At 36.8% G+C, this 25,688-nt stretch overlaps 2 protein-coding genes across 2 annotated transcripts in view; both read left to right on the plus strand.

The window, feature by feature from the left end:
* Positions 1 to 1,156: 1,156 nt before the first annotated feature.
* On the plus strand, positions 1,157 to 14,923 carry MYOT (myotilin). Its single transcript, XM_003404511.3, has 9 exons — positions 1,157 to 1,512; positions 5,790 to 5,925; positions 6,824 to 6,928; positions 9,656 to 9,705; positions 10,573 to 10,705; positions 11,902 to 12,109; positions 13,599 to 13,764; positions 14,082 to 14,215; positions 14,561 to 14,923. The coding sequence occupies exons 1-9, from the start codon at positions 1,157 to 1,159 to the stop codon at positions 14,731 to 14,733; spliced, it is 1,461 nt and encodes a 486-aa protein (XP_003404559.2). The 3' UTR covers positions 14,734 to 14,923.
* Positions 14,924 to 16,828: 1,905 nt separating this feature from the next.
* Positions 16,829 to 25,688, plus strand: part of PKD2L2 (polycystin 2 like 2, transient receptor potential cation channel) — a 51,646-nt gene continuing 42,786 nt past the window's right edge. The window contains exons 1-4 of the mRNA XM_064279704.1: positions 16,829 to 16,859; positions 17,561 to 17,662; positions 19,539 to 19,672; positions 21,130 to 21,386. Coding sequence (XP_064135774.1) covers positions 16,829 to 16,859; positions 17,561 to 17,662; positions 19,539 to 19,672; positions 21,130 to 21,386 — 524 coding nt within the window. The remainder of the gene's footprint in view (positions 16,860 to 17,560; positions 17,663 to 19,538; positions 19,673 to 21,129; positions 21,387 to 25,688) is intronic.

Consider the following 25,688-nt stretch of genomic DNA (forward strand, 5'->3'; position numbering starts at 1 on the left):
CATTTGCCATTTCAAAAGTAAAAGAGGAGCTAATAATAATCTTGAAATTAGTCTAAACTACATACTAAGTAGGTAAAATAATAAAAAATAAAACTAAGTAAGAGAACATCAAAACTTATAACTAGAAAGTATAATCTAAAAATTTCAGAATAAGTTTACAAATGGCTCTGGAATACAGTCAGTAACACAGACACATACATGCTCACACTCCTAATTTATCATCTAGCTTGGTACTATGGTCGATCTGGAATTCCGGCACAATAAAGAGACAGTGAATTGTATAATAAAAAGATTCCACTCGAAGCTGACGACAGTAAATTGTAGTCGTTCACTCTATTTTGTGAAACTGTGAAAAAGTGAAGGAATAAATATGGACATTAAAGCAATGTTCTTTACAGAAGAAGAATATTGCTTTCCTTGTTTTACCAAGATTTTATTCAACACAGATCATCAAGACGTGAATTAATTGATATATCAGGTCTATTAACCTGTTTTGATGAGTGGAAAAGTTCAGACTGAATGAAAACTGAAATGTTATTTAACTGCTATTAATTTTAAATCATAAAATTTCTCTGGCTAATGAAACTACGGCCTCTGGGCAAAAGCTAATCATGAGACTATTAAACTATCAAACTGAGTAACATCACAGAATTTCTTTTCATAATAATCACTTGGAAAATTCCACTTTGCATTCCTACACCTTGAAGTCCCTGAGCATGCTTTCTTAAGAATCACACGGGGACAAACATTACTGAATCCTTTTTCTTATTCTAAGGGAAAAAGTCATTTTGTGCAAAGACAGAGATAAAGGAAGGAGAAGCCTAGAAGCCAAGAAAGTTCCACCTTAAGGCTACCTTAAAAGCATATAAGCTCCAAAAGATGATAAACAGTATTGTTGTTTAAACAAATATCGTGGCTTACATTAATCATATTCTCCTTTTGAAGGAACAATATTCTTCAAGAGAAGCCCAATCCATCAAAGCCAGAATCAAAGTATTCCCAGGATCTCAACAAGGAGGGGCAGACCAAGGTTGCTTCTGATTCCTTGCGACCTTCCGTAATTCCAGGCTTGCAGCCCCAAATTCAGGACCTCACCCCTCCAGGAGCAAATCTCTATACTAATAACTTGCCTTCATCTTCCATATACCAGCTAAACATGTTTAACTATGAACGTCCAAAACACTTCATCCAGTCCCAAAACCCATGTGGCTCCAGACTGCAGCCTCCTGGATCAGAAACTGCCAGCTTCTCTAGCCAGACCAAACAGTCTTCCATTACCATCCAACCCCGCCAGTGCACAGAGCAAAGATATTCTGCTTCCTCAACAGTGAGCTCTCACATCACCATGTCCTCCTCAGCCTTCCCTGCTTCTTCCCAGCAGCTCACTAGCTCTAACCCAGGCCAAAGGGTTGCAGCCACCTATAACCAGTCCCCAGCCAGCTTCCTCAGCTCCGTATTACCATCACAGCCTGATTACAGTAGCAGAAAAATACCTTCCACTGTGGACTCCAAGTAAGTGAGTTTCTAAAAATATATATGTGGATATACACTTGCATGTATAGTGAGCTTATATCTGAGTTTTGGTGGTATGCTGCAGTTCATTCTTCACTATCTAAAAAGGCAATGTGACCTCACGGTCTCATTCTGTAATTCTCCAAGAACACCTTGAATGAGGGTACTGGCAGTGAAGGGCCATTTGACTCATTGTTCCAGTGTTCAGGCTGAGTTGAACTCAAATAACTTCTTACTACATCCAATTACTTATTATTTTTCATCTTAAAAAAAATGATTTCTAACACATTCAAGAACAGAGAACTGGTTCTAAGCTAAGTTCCTTATGCTACAAATTTAATTCCTCTGGTTCTGGGCTCAGCTGAGATGAAGAACACCTGTTTGCTCTTCTTCAGCTAGGATTTCCTCTCACATAAGTAGAGACTATTGAGTTTCTTCTGTGTTAGTCTTTTCTTCCTATCCATTTTCCCCTCTGATCCACTTGACTAAAAAAAAAAAATCTGGGATTCAGGCATTAAAGTGTATGAATGTTCCTCACTATGATAAGTAGACTTGAGTAGATGAAGACTCATGACCTTAAGGTTTCCTTTGGTAATTAAAACCACACTGTTCACACTGGCTGGGCTGATCTAAACACAGGGAAGAATACCTGCAGTCTTATGCAAGCTTGTACTATTTCCACAACTCTAAAACTGTCCTAGGAGAACCTGATACGAAGGACATAGTGGTTGTGCTTTTTTTAAAACATGGACTGAATACTTTGTACTTACGCAAACTTAGGGCTATCAGTTTTCCTATTCCTTGGCTTGGCTAGAACATCAGAGAATTAAATCAGAGGCACCTCACAAACTGATGAAATATGTTTTGTTGCAGGATTGACAGATTCCCCGAAATTCTTGATAATTTCTTGGTCTTCTTTAAGTTAATTTTTCTAAAAATTCTACTGGCAACAACTCTGGACACTTAGCTGGCGTTAACAATTCAACTTGCAAAGAAACTTCGCCAATATTTTTAAAAATCAGGAAAGCCAAAAACATTTGTCAGAATTCTATAGATAGTAGGTTGAACCATTTAAAGTGGCTGAGAGTCAACTGACTACAAAAATGGCAATCTCATAGGTTTGACCTAATATTTTAAAAGAATGCCTTAAAGGATTTAGAACCCATTCTCTCTTCTCTTCCAAATCCACATTATACCATTATTACACATCAGAGATTTTTCCAGGTACACTCTACCTAGATGACTACTTTCCATCAAGCTTCCTATTATTTCCAAGTTTCCTATAATGAGCTTTTTTCCATTTAAAACGACCTTTTCTGATTATAATATTTTTATTAGCAAAGTCTTTCAATTCTATTCTAAATACCTACCCAGAAAATAAAGCTATCAAACAAGTATTTAGTGAGCCTCAAACACATACCTAGCTTTGTGCACAGACCTAAGAAGAAAGAAAAAGTAGAGAGGATAAGAAATAAAGCATAGGAGGTCCCCAAACCAGAGATCAAAGATTCAGCTTTAGCTGTTCCATTTTCAGCAACTATAGATAACTTTTTTAATCTTCCCATAGCCACTTGATACCCGTTCCATGTCCAGCTGTACAGGGTGAAAAGCTCTGGCCCTTTGAACATTTGTGCACAACTCCTTCATTGTAATGATGGGCTTAACTTTGCCCTGTCTTCTAAAATAATCCTTTGATCCCGACCTAGAGAAGTTTGAAAGCTTTATTTAGCTTTTCCTTGGTAGAAAGCCCTTAGACAAGCATTTATTCAACTGTTCGAACCAAAGACTGGAAATTGAGGGAAACTCTTTTAATGCTAATTATTCCTTTTCCAAAAGCTTGTTGTGTGGCATTCAGTAAGTACCGTACCTGCTCAGTGATTCAGTTTTCTATCTGTAACAAAATCAAGGATTTGGATAATTAATGACAGAAAAAATAAAGACCTGTAAAGCAATGTGCAAGTAAAATAGGTTTGGTTATGATAATCTTTCAGAACTTCTCATATTATGACCGTCTGAAAAAATTATTTAATGCTAATTTACTTTAACAAATGCGTAACTTTCATAAAGATGGCAGCCTGGTGTGGGGAAAAAAAAAACAATAGGGCTATTATAACTTCATACAGTTGGAGAAATACGAGATACATAAGCCCAAAGGAATTTTGCCACTTTGACCTGAGAATTCAATGTTAGGAAGGAAAAAAAAAAAAAAAAAGCTCACTACTTAAACACTTGGTTTAATTGTTTACTTAATTGGACAAATCAAACTTTAATTAAGGATTAACATAGAGAAACTTGCAGACCTAATGCAGGAGCCCTGGTAGTGCAGTGGTTAAGCACTCGGTTGATAATTGAAAATCTGAGGTTTGAACCCACCAGCGGCTCCTTGAGAGTAAGATGTGGCAGTCTGCTTCTGTAAAGATTTAGAGCCTTGGAAACCCTATGGGGCAGTTCTACTCTGTTCTGTAAAATTGGTATGAGTTGGAATGGACTTGATGGTAATGGATTTGGGTTTTTTGCAGACCTAAAGAGCCCTAAGGAACCCTGGTGGCACAGTATTTAATCACAGTATTTAATCACTCAGCTGCTAACTGAAAGGTTGGTGGCTCAAACCCACCAGTCGCTCAGCAGGAGAAAGATGTGGCACTCTGCTTTTGTAAAAATCATAGCCTTGGAAACCCTATGGGACAGTTCTACTCTGTCCTATAGGGTCACTATGAGTCAAATTGACTTGACAGCAATAGGTTTGGCCTTGGTTTGGCAGACCTAAAACGGTAGGAGGGGAAATGTGTATCATCAACTTCTAATACGGAGCATCTTGAATACAATGAAAAAACATTCATTCATTTATACTTAACATATAGTGAGTATCTCCTATCACCAGGCTTTGTGTTAGTGGATATAGAAAATACAACAATGAGTAATAAGACATCCTTTTTCTTTTGGCATATTTACAATCTAGTGATTACTAACCAAGTTCCCAAAACAAGCAAAAACATCTGACTCCACTCAGAGAAGATACATTTCCACTTAGCTCACAAGTCCTTTCAATGATCATGGAGAATATTTGAATAGGAACACGTCAAAGACCAGATGAAGGCTGCCTTGTCTGGATAACTGGAGAACATTTATTATGATAATGGTAACACATTCATTGAGGGCAGTGTCCAAGTTTCTCACATTAAACTGATTGATATAAGCTAGCACCTTCAGGGCCCCAGAATAAACTAGGTAGACACTGAACAAAGCACTGTGAAAAGTGTGAGTCACCTAACAGATCTAAAAATACAGGGCTCATTAATACCATCCCTGCTCTCTATCAGAATAAAGATGGGAATGCTGGGAAGGGCAAGAACACTTTAGAAGAAAATTTAGGATCAGAATTTAGAATAAAGACTTGAACCAAACTCTCCGATTACTATTCAAATTTGCCTTCTTTTTGTTCCAAATCCCCTTTTGCAGTTTACATTTTTTTTCTCCTTCCCCCTCTAATCATTCCTTTCTTTCCCTTAAAATCAATTCAGCAATATTGAAGAAACTGCAGTTACTTTAGAAGTTATTTGTTATTTAACTTATTTATGATGTACAATTCTTGAATTTTCTAGAATAACATGAAATTAATAGGAAAACCACAGACTGTGTAAACTGTAGACTCCATTCAAAGCAACAGAATATTCACTAAGTACCACTGGTGGGGTGATAAAATTTTAGCAATCAGCTCTGGAGGAAGGAGCCATGATTTGTGGCATTTACTGACTTTCCTGGTATAAATGCCTCTACCACTGCCAATTTCAAGCTGTCAACATGAGATCACAGGGAGCTGAGAAGAAATGCTAAAAATTAACTCTCTAAAGCCCATGTGAGCTCCAGCACACCTATAAATCAAATTTATGACATTCATCTGTAAGATTGGAAGAGTTCTCAAACTGCCATTAGGTAGACTATCATTTACTCTCACATTCTTTAGGGAAGATCTTCAAAGGACATTCTACTTATGCCTAACCTAAATTCTTCCTCCTGCCACTTAATTTTCATTTGCCGAGATTTAGAAGAGAAAAAAAGCTGGTAATCATTCCTATAAAATCCTTCTTGGCTGTTATCAGGGCAATTGTTTTTTGTTTTTTTTTTTTTAATAACACTAGTAAACTAGTAGTAACTAATAACTAAAATCTATCTAAAAATGATATACAAAATGAGGCCAATGCTATTTTACATACCATATCTTACTTTAAAGACATTCCTTTAAAAAAAAAAAAATCTTTTCTTTCTCGTTTTTAAAGCTATCAACAACCTGTAAATGCTAAGCCCACACCAAGGACTCCTGACCACGAAATACAAGGATCAAAAGAAGCTTTGATTCAAGATTTGGAAAGAAAGCTGAAATGCAAGGACAGCCTTCTTCACAATGGAAATCAAGTGCGCAAGATATCTATTTTGTACAAAAAGCCAATTAAGCTATAAAATCTATTCTGAATAAGAATGTTCTGTCTCACAGATCTACGGTCCATATAATCAACAAGGGATAGGATTATCTAAAAAAGAGGAAATATTTGGGTCTTATTCTACATTTCTCTACATGAAATCACCTCTTGGTTTTCAGTAGTAAAAGAGTGAAGCAAATCAATCTGAATGATTTGATTTTTTGGTTTTAAACATTACCCTTGTATAAATACGTCTGATAGCCAAATACTAATGGGAAATACTAACAACTCAGCTTCTTTTTATACTTTGGTATATAATATTGACAGAAAAATAATAATAGCTGTCATTCTTACTATGCAAAACTTACTGCACAGTCACTTATCTTTGAAAATCCCAACAGTACTACATGCCTTTAATCCAAATACTGTTATATTTGTTGCCAGATTTTCCTATATATTAATATTTCACTGCTTTCAATTAGAAATTAATACAAATATTCAGTCTTCATTTAGTAAAATTACTTCTAAATGTTAGAACACGCAGTATTATATTTAAAGACACAGTAGACTGGAACATGCAGAAAAAGGAGGGAGAATTTCCCTTTACTTGGGAGACCCTTCTTTAAGAGCGACTATACCTGACTTTCCTAGAAGCGAAAAGAAAGCCTAAGTGAATCTTTATTATAGGTGAGGGAAGTGGCACTAGAAGGAAAGGAAAATGCTGTATCACTAAAAAAATGTTGTTTGTTTTTTTTTTTAATATCTGTAATTCAGTAGATAGAATTATACTTCTTTGGAGTTCTGATTTAGAGTGGTACTTTTAAGATAGAGCTGTACAAAACAACTTTTACTAGATCTCATAACTACCTCCTTAATAACTCATTTCTTTAAAGCGGCTAACATATGAGGAGAAGATGGCTCGCAGATTGCTAGGACCACAGAACGCAGCTGCTGTATTTCAAGCTCAAAATGACAATGAGGCACAAGATTCACTACAGGTAAATTAAATAATCTTTATCTAGTTGGAGCACTTTTCTTTATTCAATTTTCTAAATGCGCATAAGCAGCATTTAAATTTAGTCAATTCCTTCCACGCTCTATTAGATATATAAGGGCCAGGACAGGGTGCAGTATGTAGACAAATAAAAAAAATTACCCCATTTCCTGGTATTTTTTAGATATGAAGTATCAAAAAGTCAAATCACCAGAAGGCTACTAATCTAGACATTTAGGAGTTCATTAGCCCTAGGACTCTCCACTATGTCTGGATTAAAAGAGTTGCAGTTGGGAATCTTTAACAGAAGATGAAACTCTAAACCATAGTAATCAAACCTTTTCTTACAAGCTGTTTATCATTTTAATGTTTTAAAATATACTTGTAGTATTAATGAAATATCCAATTCCTTTTGCCATGTTCCTGTATCCAAAATTGCTTTTTATTAAAAAAAAAAAAAAAAAAAACTCTATTGAGTACTGGTTCTAAGAATGACTGTAAAATTAACAAAAGCATTCTTTCTAAGAAGGGATTAACTTTAAGCAAGGCATAAAGTGAGTATCCCACAGGCTTGTACCTAATCAAGTCAATTTTAACACGTAAACTTAACCCCAAAGAGAAATGTACAGTTGCACAGGCAGACCAAAGTGTTATCGCTCTATCTTTCTGTCTCCCTTTTCTGGATACCTTTCATCCCCTCCCAACAAGCCTACAAGAAACTAGGAACCAGAGGGAAGAAGCAAGTATGGGAAGCTCAAAATAGTTCTTGTTTCTGTTCAATGGGACTAAACCCAGCGCCGTTGAGTCGAGTCGATTCCGACTCATAGCGACCCTATAGGACAGAGTAGAACTGCCCCGTAGTTTCCAAGGAGCGCCTGGCGGATTTGAACTGCCAACTCTTTGGTTAGCAGCCGTAGCACAGGGTTTCCTAAATGGGACTAAAACCCAGTGCCCTAATGGGACTAGACCTACTAAAAATGATGGAGCAGGGTCTATCAGAATAAGTAACCAGAAACTGAAAACAGAACTTTAATCTACTTGGTTACTGATTATCTCATGTATTCATTTACTCATTCAACTAATTTATATGAATATGAAGCACCCTACTATGTGCTGGGCTCTGGACTCGTATGGAGATTACAAGAAGAATAAGACACAAATCTAACTCTATTGACAGAAATAACACAAAGCAACATTCTATTAATGATGGCTTATAAGTGCACAATATATGATTCCAAGGGAAAGGTTGTATTGTTTTCCTCATTCATTTTTTTAATACCTTTAAAATGAAGGTTACAGTACCAAGAAAAAAGACAGCAACCATATCACTATGAAATCAGAAAAGACAAATCTTACATTTTAATGTACATTTCAAACGCTATACTCAAATAATACAAAAAATGTCAACAAACTATGGTATAACTGAAATATCACCTCCACTATGGAAAAAAGTAAAACACTTAATTAGCATATTTTGAGTTTTCATTGGATTAATTTTATTTTTTAACCAAAAAATTAGTTGATTTGATCACCGAACTGTCCAGTTGTTCTGACATTTTGCTTAACTAGCTGCTGTTGAGTCAATTCCAACTCACGGCGACCCCCTAGGTGTCACAGTAGAGCTATGCTGCACAGCATTATCAATGGTTGATGTTTCAGAAGTACACTGCCAGGCTTTTCTTACAAGGTACCTCTGGATGGACTTGAACCTCCAACCTTTTGGCTAGCAGCTTAAGCATGTTAACCACTTGCACCACCAGGGACTCCTAAAGAACTTTAAGGCTAGCAAAAATTGTTGTTAAAGAGTTATAAGATTCTGTTTTAAAATGACAAAATACATTAGCTAAATAGATATATCTCAAAATAAATAATTTGTACTCAGATATTCTATGTTCCTATACAGACATATTTCAGTTGTTTGGGAGACAGGGACTATATTTTCCACTTCTTCATATCTCCCATTATGCCAAGTGCAGTGAAATATACAAAATAGTCATTGAATAAATACTTAATCAATTAATTCCATGACGGTTTTCATTAATTTCTGATTTGATTCTCAAATAAAATTTTCTGGTGCTCAGATATAAACCCTAAAAGATGTTTGCTGAAACCTGATATACCTTTATTAAGCAGAAAGTAATTAATACTGTTTTCCCAAGCTTTTTCATAGCTCTACACATATCTTCCATGGTGTCCATCAGTTTTGTGTCATGAGCTAAAAAGGGAAGTATTTTCCAATCCAGTGTGTGTTTACTGCTGTCGGTGCCACTTTTGAGCAGTAGGCATAATACCCTGAATCTACTGCCAACGCTAGTGACTTCATGTCTATTCCTGTTTTACTAAAGGACAATCTGTACTCTGTGCTCCCATTTCAAATATACCATGGGGCACGTCACCCTTTGTCATGAAGTCATCATCTGAAAAATGAACCACCATCAATTCAAATTCTGGCTAATTTTCATAAATAATCAATACCCAAAGATTAGTCCCTATTACTCCTGAGACTTTCTTGCTAGAGCAGGATAGTACACTGTATTTTAAGTGCTTAAAAGCTAAATATACAGAACTAACCATAACTATCAAGTACAGCCCAAATGCATCTTTTACTACATATGCAGAAGCAGATCACAGAACAAAACAGAAATGTTCCTTTATACTACAACTACTTAATTCGGCTATATTTCAAGCCAACAACTGCATGTTAACGTTTTCACTTTGTTTTAATTTCAAGCCGCACGTCTCAGAACACGCACGACTGCAAGTTCCGACATCACAAGTAAGGTAAAAATAAAATTTTTGTGTACTTAAAATGTTTTCAGTTTAAAAATGTAATATTTACAAAGCTCTCAAGCTTACTTTTAAAACAACATGAATTTTCTAATATCCAAGATGACAACAAAATTTTTATGTTAATTACCAGAACTATCTCAGGGGAAGTTTTCAAACGTTTTGGTCAAATTAACCAGGACCACATTTCTATGTTTAACAACTTTCCCATGGCCATGGAAACCCAATTCTAATTATACAATCTTTGCACACGTGATAAGAACAGATCACAAGAACAGTGCTCTGCGTTTGAATAGATTGTTTTCTTCGTCTATTTGTGACACTTTTAAAAAGAAATCCAGGTGCATTAATTTGTACCAGATGTTTCTATATTACTATAATTTCTAACAATCATCAAATATCCCACAGCTAAATACAGCCCTAAGGTCTTTTCTCCATTGTTATTATACTACCAGATCAAACAGTAGACTCTGGAGGTTCTTTTTTTTTTTTTTTTTAATGGTACTTTAAGTGAAGGTTTACAAAGCAAATTCGTTTCTGGTTAAACATATTGTTTTGTGACACTCATTGCCAACTCCACAACATGTCAACACTCTCTCCCTGCCCTTTTAGTCTCATTTTGTTTTATGGGCCTAACTCTTCGGCTGAAGGGTGAACCTCAGGAGTGACTTCAGTACTGAGTTAAAAGATTGTGAAAGAGCCATACTCTCAGGGTTTCTCCAGTATCTGTTATACCAGTAAGTCTGGTCTTTTTTTGGGTGTTAGAACTGGAGGTTCAAATTTGATGGCTAAATTATATTTGTATGAAAGGAAGAACAATGACAACTTTTATGCACAGTTATTGTTAAAATCATTTTGTAGAAGTAGATCATCCTCAAGGGGAGACGTGAATGATCAGGATGCAATCCAGGAGAAATTTTACCCACCACGTTTCATTCAAGTGCCAGAGAATATGTCAATTGAAGAAGGAAGATTCTGCAGAATGGACTTTAAAGTAAGAGAAGATTTCAAAAATATTGGGAGAAAATTAACAACGGGATACTAAGTTTTGCAAAATTTCATCTTCCTACTTCATAGCTTGAGAAGCAGTATGTACAGTAGATAAGAACACAAATTCTGGAGCCAAGTCAAACTCTGGGTTTGAATCCTGACTCTGCCACTTCCCAGCTCTGCAACCTTAAGTTACTAACCTCTCTGTGATTTTGTCTCCTCATCTGTAAATGGGAATAATAAATGTACCCACTTTATAAAGTCATGAAGATTAACTGAGTAAATAGGTACAAGGTACTCACAATAGTGCCTAAACCAAAAAACCTGTTGCCATCAAGTCTATTCTGACCCACAGCGACCCAGGGAACAGAGTAGAACCTCCCCATAAGGTTTCCAAGGGAGCAGCTGGTGGATTTGAACTGCCAACCTTTTTGTTAGCAGCCATATCACTTAACCACTGCACCACCAGGGCTCCCACAATAGTGCCTACGATCTAATAATACTCCATAGAAGTGAAGCTGTTATAACAACAGGATTTCCAATTCTCCTCCATCAAAAAATCCAAGCTGCCCTGCTTTCTCTTGGCCTAGAAGAATTCTTCAAGCTAGAAGAGCACTTTAGGAGAGCCTCTGTTTTTATTATCCTCATTTGGGGAAGGACTTTTTTTTTGTAAACTGTTTTTCCAGATTCCTTATAAATAAAAGTCAGTTTATGGACTTAATTGTTACAGCTTATGTGAAGACATTTAACAAACTGCCATTTATAAACCAGAATTATAGCTGAGGAACACTCTGTTTGGGACAGGCTATTCATTAGATCAGCAAGCCTCACGTATGTGTGCCTCTGGGACTTCATTTGCAGTCAGTATTAGCAAGAAAAGCCATATGACCGCCATAGTCCTTGCAGAGACCAATATAACATATATTAATGTTCTAAATACAGTAATTAAAAGATCGTAAATAGCCTGAGGTTGTATGAGAAAGAGCTAGATGTGGTGTGAAATAGTATGAAAATACTATATTAACTTCAAGGGTTTTAATTTCCTTCTGTTCTGTTAAAAATTATTTTTGAGCTCCAACTTTGTGTTTTTAATCACAAACCCACTCAGATACTGAACTGCTAAAATTCATAAATGGAGAAATGGGTTCTAGTAATGTTATAATTTAAAATTCTGTCATTTACTTCTGTTTTTGTTTCTAGGTAAGTGGACTTCCAGCTCCTGATGTGTCATGGTATCTAAATGGAAGACCAGTTCAATCAGATGATTTTCACAAAATGATAGTGTCTGAGAAGGGTTTTCATTCACTCCTCTTTGAAGTGGTCAGAACCTCAGACACAGGGGATTATGTATGTGTTGCCAAGAATAGAGCAGGAGAGGCCACCTTTACTGTGCAGCTGGATGTCATTGGTAAGCCTTCAGAGAGATTCTTGAGAGTTCTTTAAAATCTAGTAGCATTAAAAAATAAAACCTTAAAAAGCTCAGAAGACTCAGTATTTAAGGTTAATGTCTATGCAACCCTGACAAGCACCAATTTTTATCTATAAACCACATAACAAAAACAAATAAATAAAAAACATGTTTTTGAGGGAAACTCAATGAAACTACAATGACAGATCTCCCACCAAAGTCTTTCTTGAAAGGAAATAAAGAAATGGTACAACATAAGACAGACCTAATAAGGTAGTATAAGCATTTCTAGGCATAACTGTAAGGTTCCAAAGTGAAAAATTTAGTTGAGTCATTCCTCTAGTCTACAGCCTAAAATAACAAATCTGACTCATGTTTTTATAGAACTGTCATAATCTATGCATAGCTTAAAACTGAAGAGTAAATGTCAACTTTTAGCCTTAGACTGTGTTCTCTTCACTAGGAAACCAACCTCTAATTAAAAAAAACTCATGTCTCAAATTTTTCTTGAATAGGGTAGTTCTTATAAACTGACATCTTATTTTAAAATTTCCCAATTTAAGTACTTTAAATATATCACATCTATAATGGTTTAAATCAGAGAGTATTGCATAAGAGATATTTTGCTATAATTCATTGTTTATTATATAAATCTTTATCGAGTTAAAGAACGGACAATTTTCTTGAGTTTGTATTCTACCAAAATCAGTGAAAAATCTTTACAATTACTCTGTGATATACTGAGAGGCCTCAATTTAAGGGAAAAGCAATTGAGCTGGGAATCAGAAAAAGTTTTGGACAAGACCTTCTTGCGCCAATAGCTCCATAAATACTATAATGTTAGAGCTGAAAGAGATCTTGGCAGGTACGTGTCCAACCTCATCATTTCTCCTTTAGAAAAGCTAGATATACAGTACTATAGTATCATTTCCTCTTCTCCCTGAGGTATCTGAAGTAAAATCATAATAACTACTGACATTTACATATTACTTTACAGTTTACAAAATGCCTCTTCATTCCTATCTCAATTGATCCTCACAATAATCTTGTGTGGTAGATACAGTAGTCACTACTACTGAGATATTATTTTACAATAGATAAAACTGAGGCTCAAATAAGTTACATTTTTCCCAATTTGGCATACCTGGTAGGGCAAACAGGGAACTTAAACCAAGTCATCTGGTGCTCTTTCTACCACTCATACTGTATCTCTGTGAGATGATAACTGAAGATATCAAATTCTTTGCATGAAACATGATTATACATGCAGTGTATCACTGCATTACTGTTTTAGAACTCTGAATGGTATAATAATAGCTTTGTATGTTATTTTACCTGAATCTAAAGCATAAAGTTTTGAAATAGATTTTTAATCTTGTTACTTTCAAAACCTTTTTATCAGTGTACAAACTTCCTAATACTCTGGTTTGATTAAATGCTTTTTTTTCCCAATATTTCAAATACTTGCAATCTTTTTCTTAATATGTAGCAAAAGAACACAGAAGAGCACCAATGTTTATCTACAAACCGCAGAGCAAAAAAGTTTTTGAGGGAGATACGGTGAAACTAGAATGCCAGATCTCAGCTGTACCTCCACCAAAGCTTTTCTGGAAAAGAAATAATGAAATGGTACAATTTAACACTGACCGAATAAGGTAGGATGAGTATTTCTAGACTTACATAGAGTTTATTTGGGTCAATCCAGATATACTTCAAAACGCACTAAAAATGGCATGCATTTATAAATTCGTCTAGTTTTACTAACAATAAAGAAAGATGGCTAAGAAAATAAATGACATAAACAAGATTAAAGGAGGACATTTAATTCAAGAAAACCAATAGTTGTTTGTCTGGATACAGGCTCAGAATTTTCAAACTTTTTTTTCTTTTTTCTGTAGATCAGAGACATAACAAACTTTCGTAAGAAAATAAATTCCTGAAATTTCTTTTTTTTTTTAATGTTTCTTTTCAGCTTGTATCACGATAACTCTGGAAGAGTTACTTTACTGATAAAAGATGTAAACAAGAAAGATGCTGGATGGTATACCGTGTCTGCAGTTAATGAAGCTGGAGTGACCACATGCAACACAAGATTAGATGTTACAGGTATGTCATTATAACAAACTAAACCAAATCCACTGTGTGGAGTAGATTCCTACTCACAGAGGGGCTGGTAAGTTCAAACTGCTGACCTTTTGGCTAGCAGCCAAGCGTTTTAACCACTGCACGACTAGGGCTCCTTGTCATTCAAACAACCAAGGTGTTATGAAGGACTTAACCAGGAAGATTAACAAGAACTGCAAATCTCAGCTTAGTGTGAAATCTGAGGAATTTTTCCCACACAGAATCAGTTTTGATTCTTTTCTTTTTCCAGTCTGATAATAAATATCTAGTGCAACCAATTTGTTTAGTATGGGTTTTCTGAATTAACTTTTATTTTATCTATTTCAGCCCATCCAAAACAAACTCTTCCAGCTCCTAAGCAGTTACGTGTTCGACCAACTTTCAGCAAATATTTAGCACTCAATGGGAGAGGTTTGAATGTGAAACAAGCTTTTAACCCAGAAGGAGAGTTTCAGCGTCTAGCAGCTCAATCTGGACTCTATGAAAGTGAAGAACTTTAACAACTTTACCAACATTGGAAAACATAACTATATCAATAATAATATAGTCAATTAAATTTCTGAAATAAACCCATAGCTGTATTAACAGATTATTGCTTTAATTAGGTAATATAACTAATATATACTGATAACATTATTTATCCTTTGACTCTTGCACATTCTATATACTTCCTTCTTTAGTTCGTAAAGCCTATAAAAAATCTGGGTGTATGGGTTTGTAATTGTAGATTATCTAAAAATGTGGGATTTTAACATCTAAATCATATACATCTGACAATTACAAGTTATGAACTATTACCAACCTTTTCAACACTCTAATGCTTGTAATGAAATAAGGTTTACTGGTACTGCTTTCTAAATACTATTTTACCTGTTTTTGTTATAGGAATACTAACGTGGTATAGATTATTTGACTGTTCCACAGTTTTATGTCAAAAGAGAATAAAATTTAAAATACTTAAAAACACTGTTTCCTCTTCGCAGAAATCCAAATCTTTAAAATAAAACCTGTTTTATATATATGTATATATACTAGGCAACACTCGGCAAAACCTATGAATAACAAATTCCAAAAGTGCGACAATGTATTTTCTAGAACCATATATCTTCTTGAAGCTCACTTACAGCTTGGTCAATTCCTCCTGAAACTAGGCTATCGTTTCTTTCCATGGTTTGCACTTCAAAGACAACCCCAATAACTTAAAGCATGACTGAATTGTTTCTGAAACTGTAATTTTGTTTTAACCAAACAGGTCTATAATTCTTCAAGATCTTTGAGTCTATGGAGCTCAAGGGAATAGGTATACAAGAACAGTCTCTAGAGGTTATCTGTATAAACTCCTATATTTAATGCCAATTCAAATACCTATATTTTGGGTACTTCTTTCTACAATTTCAAGTTCAGTGTGCACAAATATCTGTCACATCGGAAAGTATAATTTAGTGAGCATCTAAGAGTCCAAGTGCAGGAAAGAGCAAATCCTTTATAAACTATTCTTAAGCTAGCACAGTAGCCCTTTCTTCTTCTCAGGCCACTTCACCAATGGCTGTTAGCCTTTTGCTAGGCCTCTCCTGTTCCTTTTATCATTGCTAGTTTTTGACTCTCACTACTGTGAGGCCTTGTTTGTTTTTTATCTGCACATGAAACAGCATTTATCAACATCACTCTACATCCCTTCCAGGGAAATAACAAAAGTGTCTTTATTTTGTACTTTCAAAACAGGTTGGCAGTGTTCCTTGCTGGCAGCCTCCTGGGGTCTTTGAATTGAATTCCGTATTATTTCTCATTTTACCAACATGAGAATCCCTCCTGTCATATCCTGGTGGACTTTTGGCTGTCTTAATTTACAAGCAAATTTGTTTGGCCTTTTCTATAGCTGGTATACAACCTTCTTACCATCTTTGCAAAATTTCTGCACTAGATATGGGTCTGGGTTCCCAAGGACTACTGCTTTAGCCTGACCTTTTACATGATCACGGCAAAGGCAATTTTTTTATTAGTTTTCAGTCTATTTTAACTTTTTTTTTTTAGCCATATTGGGGGAAAAGGGAGTAGGAGCTATTTCCAGCAACAGCTCTCGATTAATAATAACCAGTTTCTGCAAGTAGAAGCTGCAGCCTGGGTTACAGTCTGAAATTCCGGCTTTAGCGTCCAGCAGATCTTGCCTGCCCTGGACTTCAGGTAAGTTATCTAACCTCTCAAAGCTTTGGTTTCTTCAGGCCTGAAAACGGATACAAACCTACCTACCTTTCAAACAGGTGGAAGTGAAGACTAAAAAAAAAAAAAAAAAAAGAGGCAGTAAATGTTAAAGGCAGTCAATGACTGTAATTACTACGATTTTTATGATTAACCCCAGGCCCAAAGCCTGGTTTGTCCCAGAGCTGAGCCCGTGTAGGAAGCAAACACCGCAGTTCAATCCCCATCTCAGGTGAAGTGCTTCCCGAAGAGTCCTCTGTGCGCACGCGCGCCTGCAACTACTCCGGGGAGCTGGAGGGCTCGCTCAGGCGCTTGAGCTCGAGAGAGCGCGCCGGTAGACCACCGCGCAGGCGCAGCAGAGCTGAGCTGGTCGAACGGGAGGCGTTGTCTAGGTCCGCCATGGCTGAGGCCTCCCGGTGGCACCAAGGCGGTGAGGGGTGCTTTTAGGGAGTGGGTGGGACGAGTCTGATTTGGCAATTTCAAATACCCTGGAAGGAACTCTGTAGCTCCAAATTTCTATTCATGTGAAAGAGATGACCACCAGCACATTCAGCCTCCTCTTGAGAAGCGAGCAGGGACAAGTGATCGCGTTTCACTGACAGGGAAACTGAAGCCCTGAGAAAAAACGGCGCTCGTCCCTTGCCGGAAACTCGAGCTTGGGCGCTGTTGTCTGCTGTGCAGTGACCGTCGCTAGGCCGGTCTCCGAAGCCCTTTTTGAGCTAAAGGTGTTGTGGCCTTGACATAACCCCATTCAGAGTGCTTCTCCCCAATCTGGCAGAAAGAAGCCAGCCTTCCCAAGAAGCAGTCCTGAAAGGTGGAGAAGATTGGGAATAGATGAGGTTTTTATTTGGTTGTTTTGTGTTTTGCCTTTTCAAGACAGCACTGATGAGGAAACACCCGTGTTATAAAGTCTAGTAGTATACAATCGTAAAACTACTGCCCATTTGCCCCCAATGGGAAAACCCTAATTATCCCTGCTTCATAAAAGTGACAATCAAAAATAGAAGCTATTGGAGCTTTCCTTGGCACAGTGTAACAACTAAAAGTGACTGTCCCTTTCCATCATTGTAAATTAAATACATTATAAATTACATAATAACATAAAAAAAGTTTTTGTTTTGTTTCTCACAGGAACTCCGAAACATAAGCTGAAATACAGGAGGGAAGTAGAAATTAGAACCACACTTCAGGAGTTGTTAGTCTACTTTATTTTTTTAATAAACCTATGTATATGTAAGTACACAGATGTAGGTGAAGATGCTAATTGAGCTACGAAGTAAAAATGAGATGAAAAACAGTGTATAGGCTATAAAAGCATAGGTTGTCAGACTACTAAAACCTCTCAAAAAGTAGTGACACATTTTAGATACGATTATATTCATTTAGATTGATGCAATTTCTGGTTCTTACAGGGCAAAACTTAAAGTCACAAAAATAATGAGAAGCTTCCATAGTAAGCATTGACTGAATATACTTACACCTTTGGGTTGGCAGTTCTAACTTGGTTTCTTTTAGAGGCAATTTAGACAGAAGGCCTGGTGATGTAGTGGTTCAGGGCTATGGCTGTTAACCAAAAGGTCAGCAGTTCAAATTCACCAAGCGCTCCTTGGAAACCCTATGGGCAGTTCTTCTCTGTCCTATAGGGTTGCTATGAGTAGGAATCCACTGGACGGCAACGGGTTTTTATAGACAGATTGGCTCAGTTGTGTAGATCAAAGTATGAATAAGGACAAAGAAAAGTTAGTCTTGGGTCTGCTATTAGCTTTGTTTTTAACAAGTAGCACAGTTAATAGTAAAATATGTTTGTGCTGAGTAACAGAATGTATGGATCGATGGAAATCTTTAAGGAGACCCAGGAAAATGTCACAACCTACATTCCTTCTATCTGTGGGTCAACATCATTGACTTAATATGTGAACCAAACCAGCTGCCTTCGTGTCCACTCTGATTCATGGTGACCCTGTGTGTGTCAGAATAGAACTGTGCTCCATAGGGTTTTCAATGGCTGATTTTTTGGAAGTAGATCATCAGGCCTTTCTTCCAAAGTGCCTCTGGGTGGACTTGAACCCCCAGCCTTTCAGTTAGCAACCAGGTATTTTAACCATTTCCACTACCCAAGGACTCCTTAATATATGAAGGGCAGTATTAAAGAGCATTTTGTTTTGAGTGCCCAACATACATGCAAGTTCACTCACTGGCAGGACTTACATTTGTATGTGCTACATAGTGACAATTAACTAGTTAATTGGTATTGTAGAAGTAAGTCTGAGTCATATCTTGATAAAAATTACAACTGTAGCCAACCTTATAAATTAAGATCTCTTAGACTGTTGTTTAAAAGCTTCATTATAAAAATAATACATGCTTATTATAAAATATTTGGGAATGGGAAAATATAAGTAAAAAGATAACTTATACTCCCACCATTTAGGGAAATAAAAATAAACACTTTTTGTAATAAGGAAGAATTAAATACTATGCAATTATTAAAGAATGGCATAGATATATATGTGCCATGAAATGATGTTGAAGATACATAGTTTTTAAAAACTAAAGAGTTTCTGACCAAAAAAAGTAAAATATTTGGTCTACACCTCTCTCTAAACCCCAACCCACAGCACCCCCAAAAAAGAGCAAAAATGAATAATTTTTTTTTTAACCACCATGCATGTGCCAAACACAGTTGCTTTTCACACCAAAGCTATGCAGTAGGAGGTATTATCCCCGATGGGACTTAAACTCATATCTGTCTGAATTAAAAATAGCTTAACCACTCACCATATTATATCGACTACTCTCAAAGTAGAGAAAAAAAGTTATGTTTCAGAATAGCATGTACAACATGATCTCATTCTTGTAAAAAAAAAAAAATTCTTTATAAATGTATGTATAAAGAAAAATCTGGAAGAATATATGCCAAACCTAACTCTAGGGGTGGGATTACAGAAGACTTCCTCCTGCTTTGTATATTTCTGTTTTTTACTTTAGAAAAAAAGTTATTACTTTTATAATTAGAAAAAACAATAAAATAAAACATAATTGGGAACAAATTGTGAATACATTTATAATCCTGACAAACAATTTTTAAACAAAAAATTCTTCTCTTTAGTGACTTTTGGGATGGTAAACCCACATATGTATTACTTAAACAAAGTTATGTCATCTCTATTTTTGGACACTTCTGTGCCTGGTGATGAAAGAACCAACTTTAAGTCTGTTCGCAGCATAACTGATTTTTGGAAGGTAAGTTATGTGACTGTGAATGATGCAGCTTTAAGTATTCCTTACCAAACCCTTGGCACATAGTAGACACTTAATAAATATTTATTGAAAGCATGAGTAAAAATATCTCTTCAAACTATAAGAATCAACCAGCCAGATAAGTGTTTATTGATAATTTATGTTCTCAGTGTGATAGAGTTTTTGTAACTTGAAAATATTGATAGTTATTTTTTTAACACTCTTATTTGTAAATTAGAAGACTTGCTTCTTATGTGGTGGTTAGGATCTAAATTCAGTCTGTGTATAGTGAAAATTATCCTTAAAGATTTCTTAAGTTGCCCATAAAGTGTAATATACATGGTTTTGGTATACAGTCGTGTGTGTGTGAGTGTGTATTACAGTAATGTACAGTATATAAAGTATATATACAGAATATAATTTTATAATGTTTTTAAGTTCATAAGAGAATTGCTCCTTCAGCATTGGAACAGACTTGTTTTATCCATCACACTTAACATAGCAAGATGATCACATTGTGAGGAAAGAACGTTTGAGGGAACAGCAGGTTCGTGTATCCCATGTCATAAGCATTGGCGCATACAGGGAAGATGCAGTTAGAGGAGGTTTTCCAGAGGTTATGACAATTCAGTTGAGTGTCAGAGGATTAGTAAGGGGAGGGCATTCTAGGAAGAAGAAATAATAGGTGCTTTAAGTAATCTTATATATGGAGCATATGGAGCTATGGTTGGCATTATAGGCATATGGAAGATGAGATGGAAAAGGACAGAGGTCAATCATGAATGCCATGCTAGGAATTTCAAATTCATCAAGAAGACAAAGTCATTTCCTGAGAATGAGAGGGCAAGTATGAGATGAGGGCTAGGTAATCATAGGTCATTTGTTCAGGCCTGGTAAAATATGAAAGAATGAGATGAGATTTTCCCTGAGGCAAAAAGTGGGGTTCACTCTGCCTTTTTTTTTTTTTTCTTCTTCTTCTTGAGGCAGGTACATGGCCAATGGCAAAGGCAAAGGGAGGGGGAAAAAAAAAAAAAAAACGATGAACCCTGAGCTTGGAACCTTTAGAATAAGCATTTAGGGGTAGAGTCAGGAGTAGCAGTCACTATGGCCAGAGTTGGGGTGGGAGGACTCGTAACTTTGGGGTGAAGTACTGATATGCAGCTATGACCAGCTTTAAAATTCATGTGTTGGGGGACAATTTTCAGTATACACCTCATATAAGAAATGGAGAAGAAGGGTTATGGAATTAAATGAGATAATATTTATAAATTTCTTAAGCAGTGCCCAGTACCTAGTGAATGCTCAGTAAGTGGTAGCCGTCATCATCATTACCATTAATATTAATTTTCATCTTTTTCCCAAAATCTCTGATTTTTATACTCTTGAAGATAGCATTATGAGCGTAGATTCTGTTGACATGAAAATATTTTTCCCATGACATGTATCTTTATTATATAAAGTTTATGGAAGGACCCCTTTTGGAAGGTCTGTACTGGGACTCATGGTATAATAACAAACGACCATATAATTTAAAGAACAGCAGCCGCATCTACTATGAGAACATACTTCTAGGAGTCCCAAGAGTCCGCCAACTAAAAGTCCGCAACAACACATGCAAAGTCTATTCATCTTTTCAGTCTGTGATGAGTGAATGTTACGACAAATATACTTTTAAAAACGAAGACCTGTCTGATTTTGGCCTTAAACGTGACACTGAGTAAGTAGTTTAAGAATTATACATTAACTTTTTCTTGCAGGTTATCACTGTATCTTAATAAAATTGTGAAAATATGTGTATTTTCCAACTAATACCAATAGGGTCTGGCTGGTAAGGAGACTTTCAATAATAGTATAAAAGGAAGGTTCAGAAGTAGAAGCATGTAGAAAGGGAAATTAAAAGTTTACTCACAAAGGCTAGAGGGATCCTGGAGGTCGTGGTCCCCAGACCTTCCGTTAGCCCAGGACAGGAACCATTCCCAAAGCCAACTCTTCAGACAGGGATTAGACTGGACTGTGGGACAGAAAATGATACTGGTGAGGAGTGAGCTTCTTGGATCAAGTAGACACATGAAACTATGTGGGCAGCTCTTGTCTGGAGGGGAGATGAGAGGGCAGAGGGGGTCAGAAGCTGACTGAATGGACACGAAAATAGAGAGTGGAGAGAAGAGTGTGCTGTCTCATTGGGGGCAGAGCAACTAGGAGTATATAACAGGTGTATACAAATTTTTGTATGAGAGACTGACTTGATTCGTAAACTTTCACTTAAAACAGTAAAAAAAAAAGTTTACTAACAATGCAAGAGTGCAAGGACTTCGGAAGGTTTGGCTTGCCAAATAAAAGTACTTTTAAGGGAAAAATGCTGTTACCAAGATTATCAACTTGACATTAGTCTGTTCATGACGGAAAAACAGCTTTCTCACATGATTATCATATTCACATAGATCATGCAATATTTTCAAATATCAATATAGCAAAATTCAGGGAAAAATGTGTTTACTAGAGAGGTCAGGTTTATGGGAAATATGTAAGGTTTTATATTCTTTTGGGGACTAGAACCAGTAAGAGTGACCCTGTCGGGTTTTTTTGTTTACCTTAGGATGCAAAGTGTTTTTTTTTTTTTTTGACTGTGATATGTGCAGTGCTGGGTTATATTAGACATAGGATGAATGTCCAGTTTTGCTTCCACAATAGTCAAATAATCAGCTTTTTTTCTGGCTCTGGCCATACTCCCTCAAGCACATCCCAAATGCATCTTGGGATTCCTAAGGAATGGTTTAGGTGTACTGTGCCACTTTCCTCCTTTCTTACTGCCTTACTTTAGTGACTTACTCTATTGCTGAAATACTAAACAGGGGCAGTTATACTGTACATGCACTGCGTCTGATGCCTGCCAATGATGCTGTGGCCATTGTTCTCCAAAGTGGCTGAGGGTAATGCTGGTATAGTCATGTATATACTTAATAATGTGGAAGCCCAAAGATACTGGCACACCTCCCCCGACACATAAACTGCTGGTATCAGCGATATCAACACTCTGTGCTTTTAGAGTCCTATGAAAATTGTAGGAGAGGAGAGAATAAATTTTTTAATTTAATTTTTATCAAAGTGATCCAAATATTTACAAAGTTCTACTCCTTCATACTCATAATTTCCACTCTCCAAAAGCAGCCGCAGCCACTTTAGCTCTCTTAGTTGTTTCTTCTTGTATATACTTCCTATTTCTAAATAACATGCTTTTACTGCTATTTCTTGATTTTTACAGTTTTATGTATCTATTGTTTTTTGGTCATAGAAGGTGATCTACCATGTAGCTATCTTCTGCACTCTCTCTACACACACTTCCTATTAGCCTTTCAATATAGATACACCAGAATTTTTGTTAACTCATTAGTCAATGTTTACATTACAAATATGAACTATGATTGCATTTCCTTTCTTGAACAAACTCCCCTGTACCCTCAGGATTAATAATTGTGTTTTTTTGTTTGTTTTTTCCCCCTTTTTTCCACTTATTTTTTCCTTAAATGAGCTTTTGGGTGTTCTTGAGGGCAACATTTCTGCACAGAAAAGACTATTTACAGTTGATTTGGTTTTTAAGTTAATATTTGGCTTACTAAGCTCAATTTTTTCTTAAGCTTTTAATATCAGTGAATCTATTTCTACTAAATTTTAACAGTCACTTCACAGAGGATCTTTGAGAAATGTTTAGAAGCATTTACAACAGTTAATTAAATTTACTTAAACTAAGTTTTAGGTAAACTTTTAAATTAATAATAATAATTAATTAATAATAAGTTAATAATCCAATTTTAATTTTAGAGATTTCAGCTGTCTCACCAAAGTAAAACTTTCCAAAATGCTTGTGTAATTCTTATAACTTTAAAAAATTAAATTCATAAATATAGTGACATATTCTCTTAAATATTATAATACTATTCACTCTTTCCCTCTCAACCTAAAAATTAGAAGATAAGTCAATCAGTTACACATTTTAAATTGGAATCTCTAGATTATTAGATATTCTCATATTCTAAATTCTCATAACTACTACAAATACTTTAAATATCAAAGTTAACAGTATGGGTTTGGTTTATTTTACCATCTCTAAATACTTAATTGGAAGCCCTGGTTGCATAATGGTTAAGAGCTATGGCTCATAACCAAAAGGTTGGCAGTTTGAATCCACAAGGCACTCCTTGGAACCTCTATGGGGCAGTTCTACACTGTCCTTATAGGGTTACTATGAGTTGGAGTCAACTGGACAGCAGCGGGTTTTTTTGGTTTTATACTTAGCTGCTACAGCTGCTAACCAAGAGGCTGGCAGTTCAAATCTGCCAGGCGCTCCTTGGAAACTCTATGGGACAGTTCTACTCTGTCCTATAGGGTCGCTATGAGTCAGAATTGACTCGATGGCAGTGGGGTTTTTTTTAATACTTAATTGGAAGGAACCTGGTGGCACAGTGGTTAAAGCACTCGACTGCTAACAAAAAGGTTGGCAATTTGAACCCACCAGCCACTCTGCAGGAGAAAGATGTGGTAGTCTACTTCTGTAAAGATTTACAGCCTTGGAAACTCTATGGGGCAGTACTACTCTATCCTATGGGGTTGCTATGAGTCGGAATCAACTCCACAGCGGTGGGTTTGGTTTGGTATATTTAATTAGAATTGTAATTCCTATCGACCTAGCAACCAAAATAAGAATCAATGGAGAGAGGTGGAGCCAAGATGGCGGAATAGACAGACACTTCTGTCAAGCCCTCTTTACAACAAAACCAAAAGACCAAAAAAAAAAAAGTGAAAGGAGCATATTTGTGACAAGCTGGGAGCCCTGAGCATCAAAGGCAAGCTTAGACAATGAACTAAGGGGCGGGGGAGGAAGAGGTCCTTCAGAAGTGGAGAGGAATTCCCTGACCTGAATCAGGCACCATTCCCGGAGCGGTGGTGCTCTTGGCAAAAGCTAAGCACTTGCGTACATTTCACTGCGACCCCACCCCCACCCCCAAGCTGGCTTCAGTGGCTGAATCCCTGGGCCTGAGATAGACCCTGGTGAGCACTTAGAGCCATACTCCTGGCCTTGGGAAAGGAAAAAATTTGCAACTGGGGGAAAAGATAATTTTCTAGCTCCATTAACCCGGGGAACTCAGGACAGAACCGGCTCCTGTCCAGGCATAAAATGTCCATGGACCTTGAGCAGCTTTCCCTTCTGCATGGACCTGTGTGGGCCTATTTCAGGAGAATAGGCCCTTGTTGCCAAACTCCAACCCTTTCAGCTGTGTGGTGGAGAGGTGGGTGTTTGATGTTTGACATTGCTTTGCCTCTTAAACAAGATCCTCACCTACCCACATCAGGGACCTAAGGACTGGTAGCTCCACTCAGGTCACCCAGCCACCCACGACAGGGGTCCAAAGATAACTGGTACCTCCCAGTCCTTACGACCAAAAACTCTGGGTGCCCATGGTCCCTCTGCAGAACCCACCCACCAGCACGCTCTAGGGAACAGAGACGCGTTTTCCTCAAAGACACTTGGGTGTTGGTTCTCAGCCCCCTGCCTTGTTCAGAGTGTGACCCCCTGCTGCAATCAGATACCATTATATCTGCCAATCACCCCTGCCCCTCTAAGACTGTAGGACAGAGCCTGTACCACACACTTGATATCAGCTACCTGGAAACCTGTGCTGAATTCATGCAAGAAAACTGAATGGACTCCTAGACTGATATACCTGATAATAGCTCTAGCCAGCTGGGGACAGGATACCAGAGCTCCAAAGGCGAAAATAATCAAGCTAGCTCACTCAAACAACCCGTAGGGGTACACCAAAACAAAACAAAGCAAGAAGCTAAGACACAGTAAACAAGCATAAACTAATACAATAACTTATAGATGGCTCAGAGACAACAGTCAATATCAAGTCACATAAAGAAACAGACCATGATCACTTCAACAGGCTCTCAAAACAAAGAATCCAGGGATCTTCTAGGTGAAAGTGCATTCCTGGAATTACCAGGTGCAGAATATAGA

The sequence above is a fragment of the Loxodonta africana genome, chromosome 2 (assembly GCF_030014295.1).
Source record: "Loxodonta africana isolate mLoxAfr1 chromosome 2, mLoxAfr1.hap2, whole genome shotgun sequence".
Classification (NCBI taxonomy): Eukaryota; Metazoa; Chordata; class Mammalia; order Proboscidea; family Elephantidae; genus Loxodonta; species Loxodonta africana.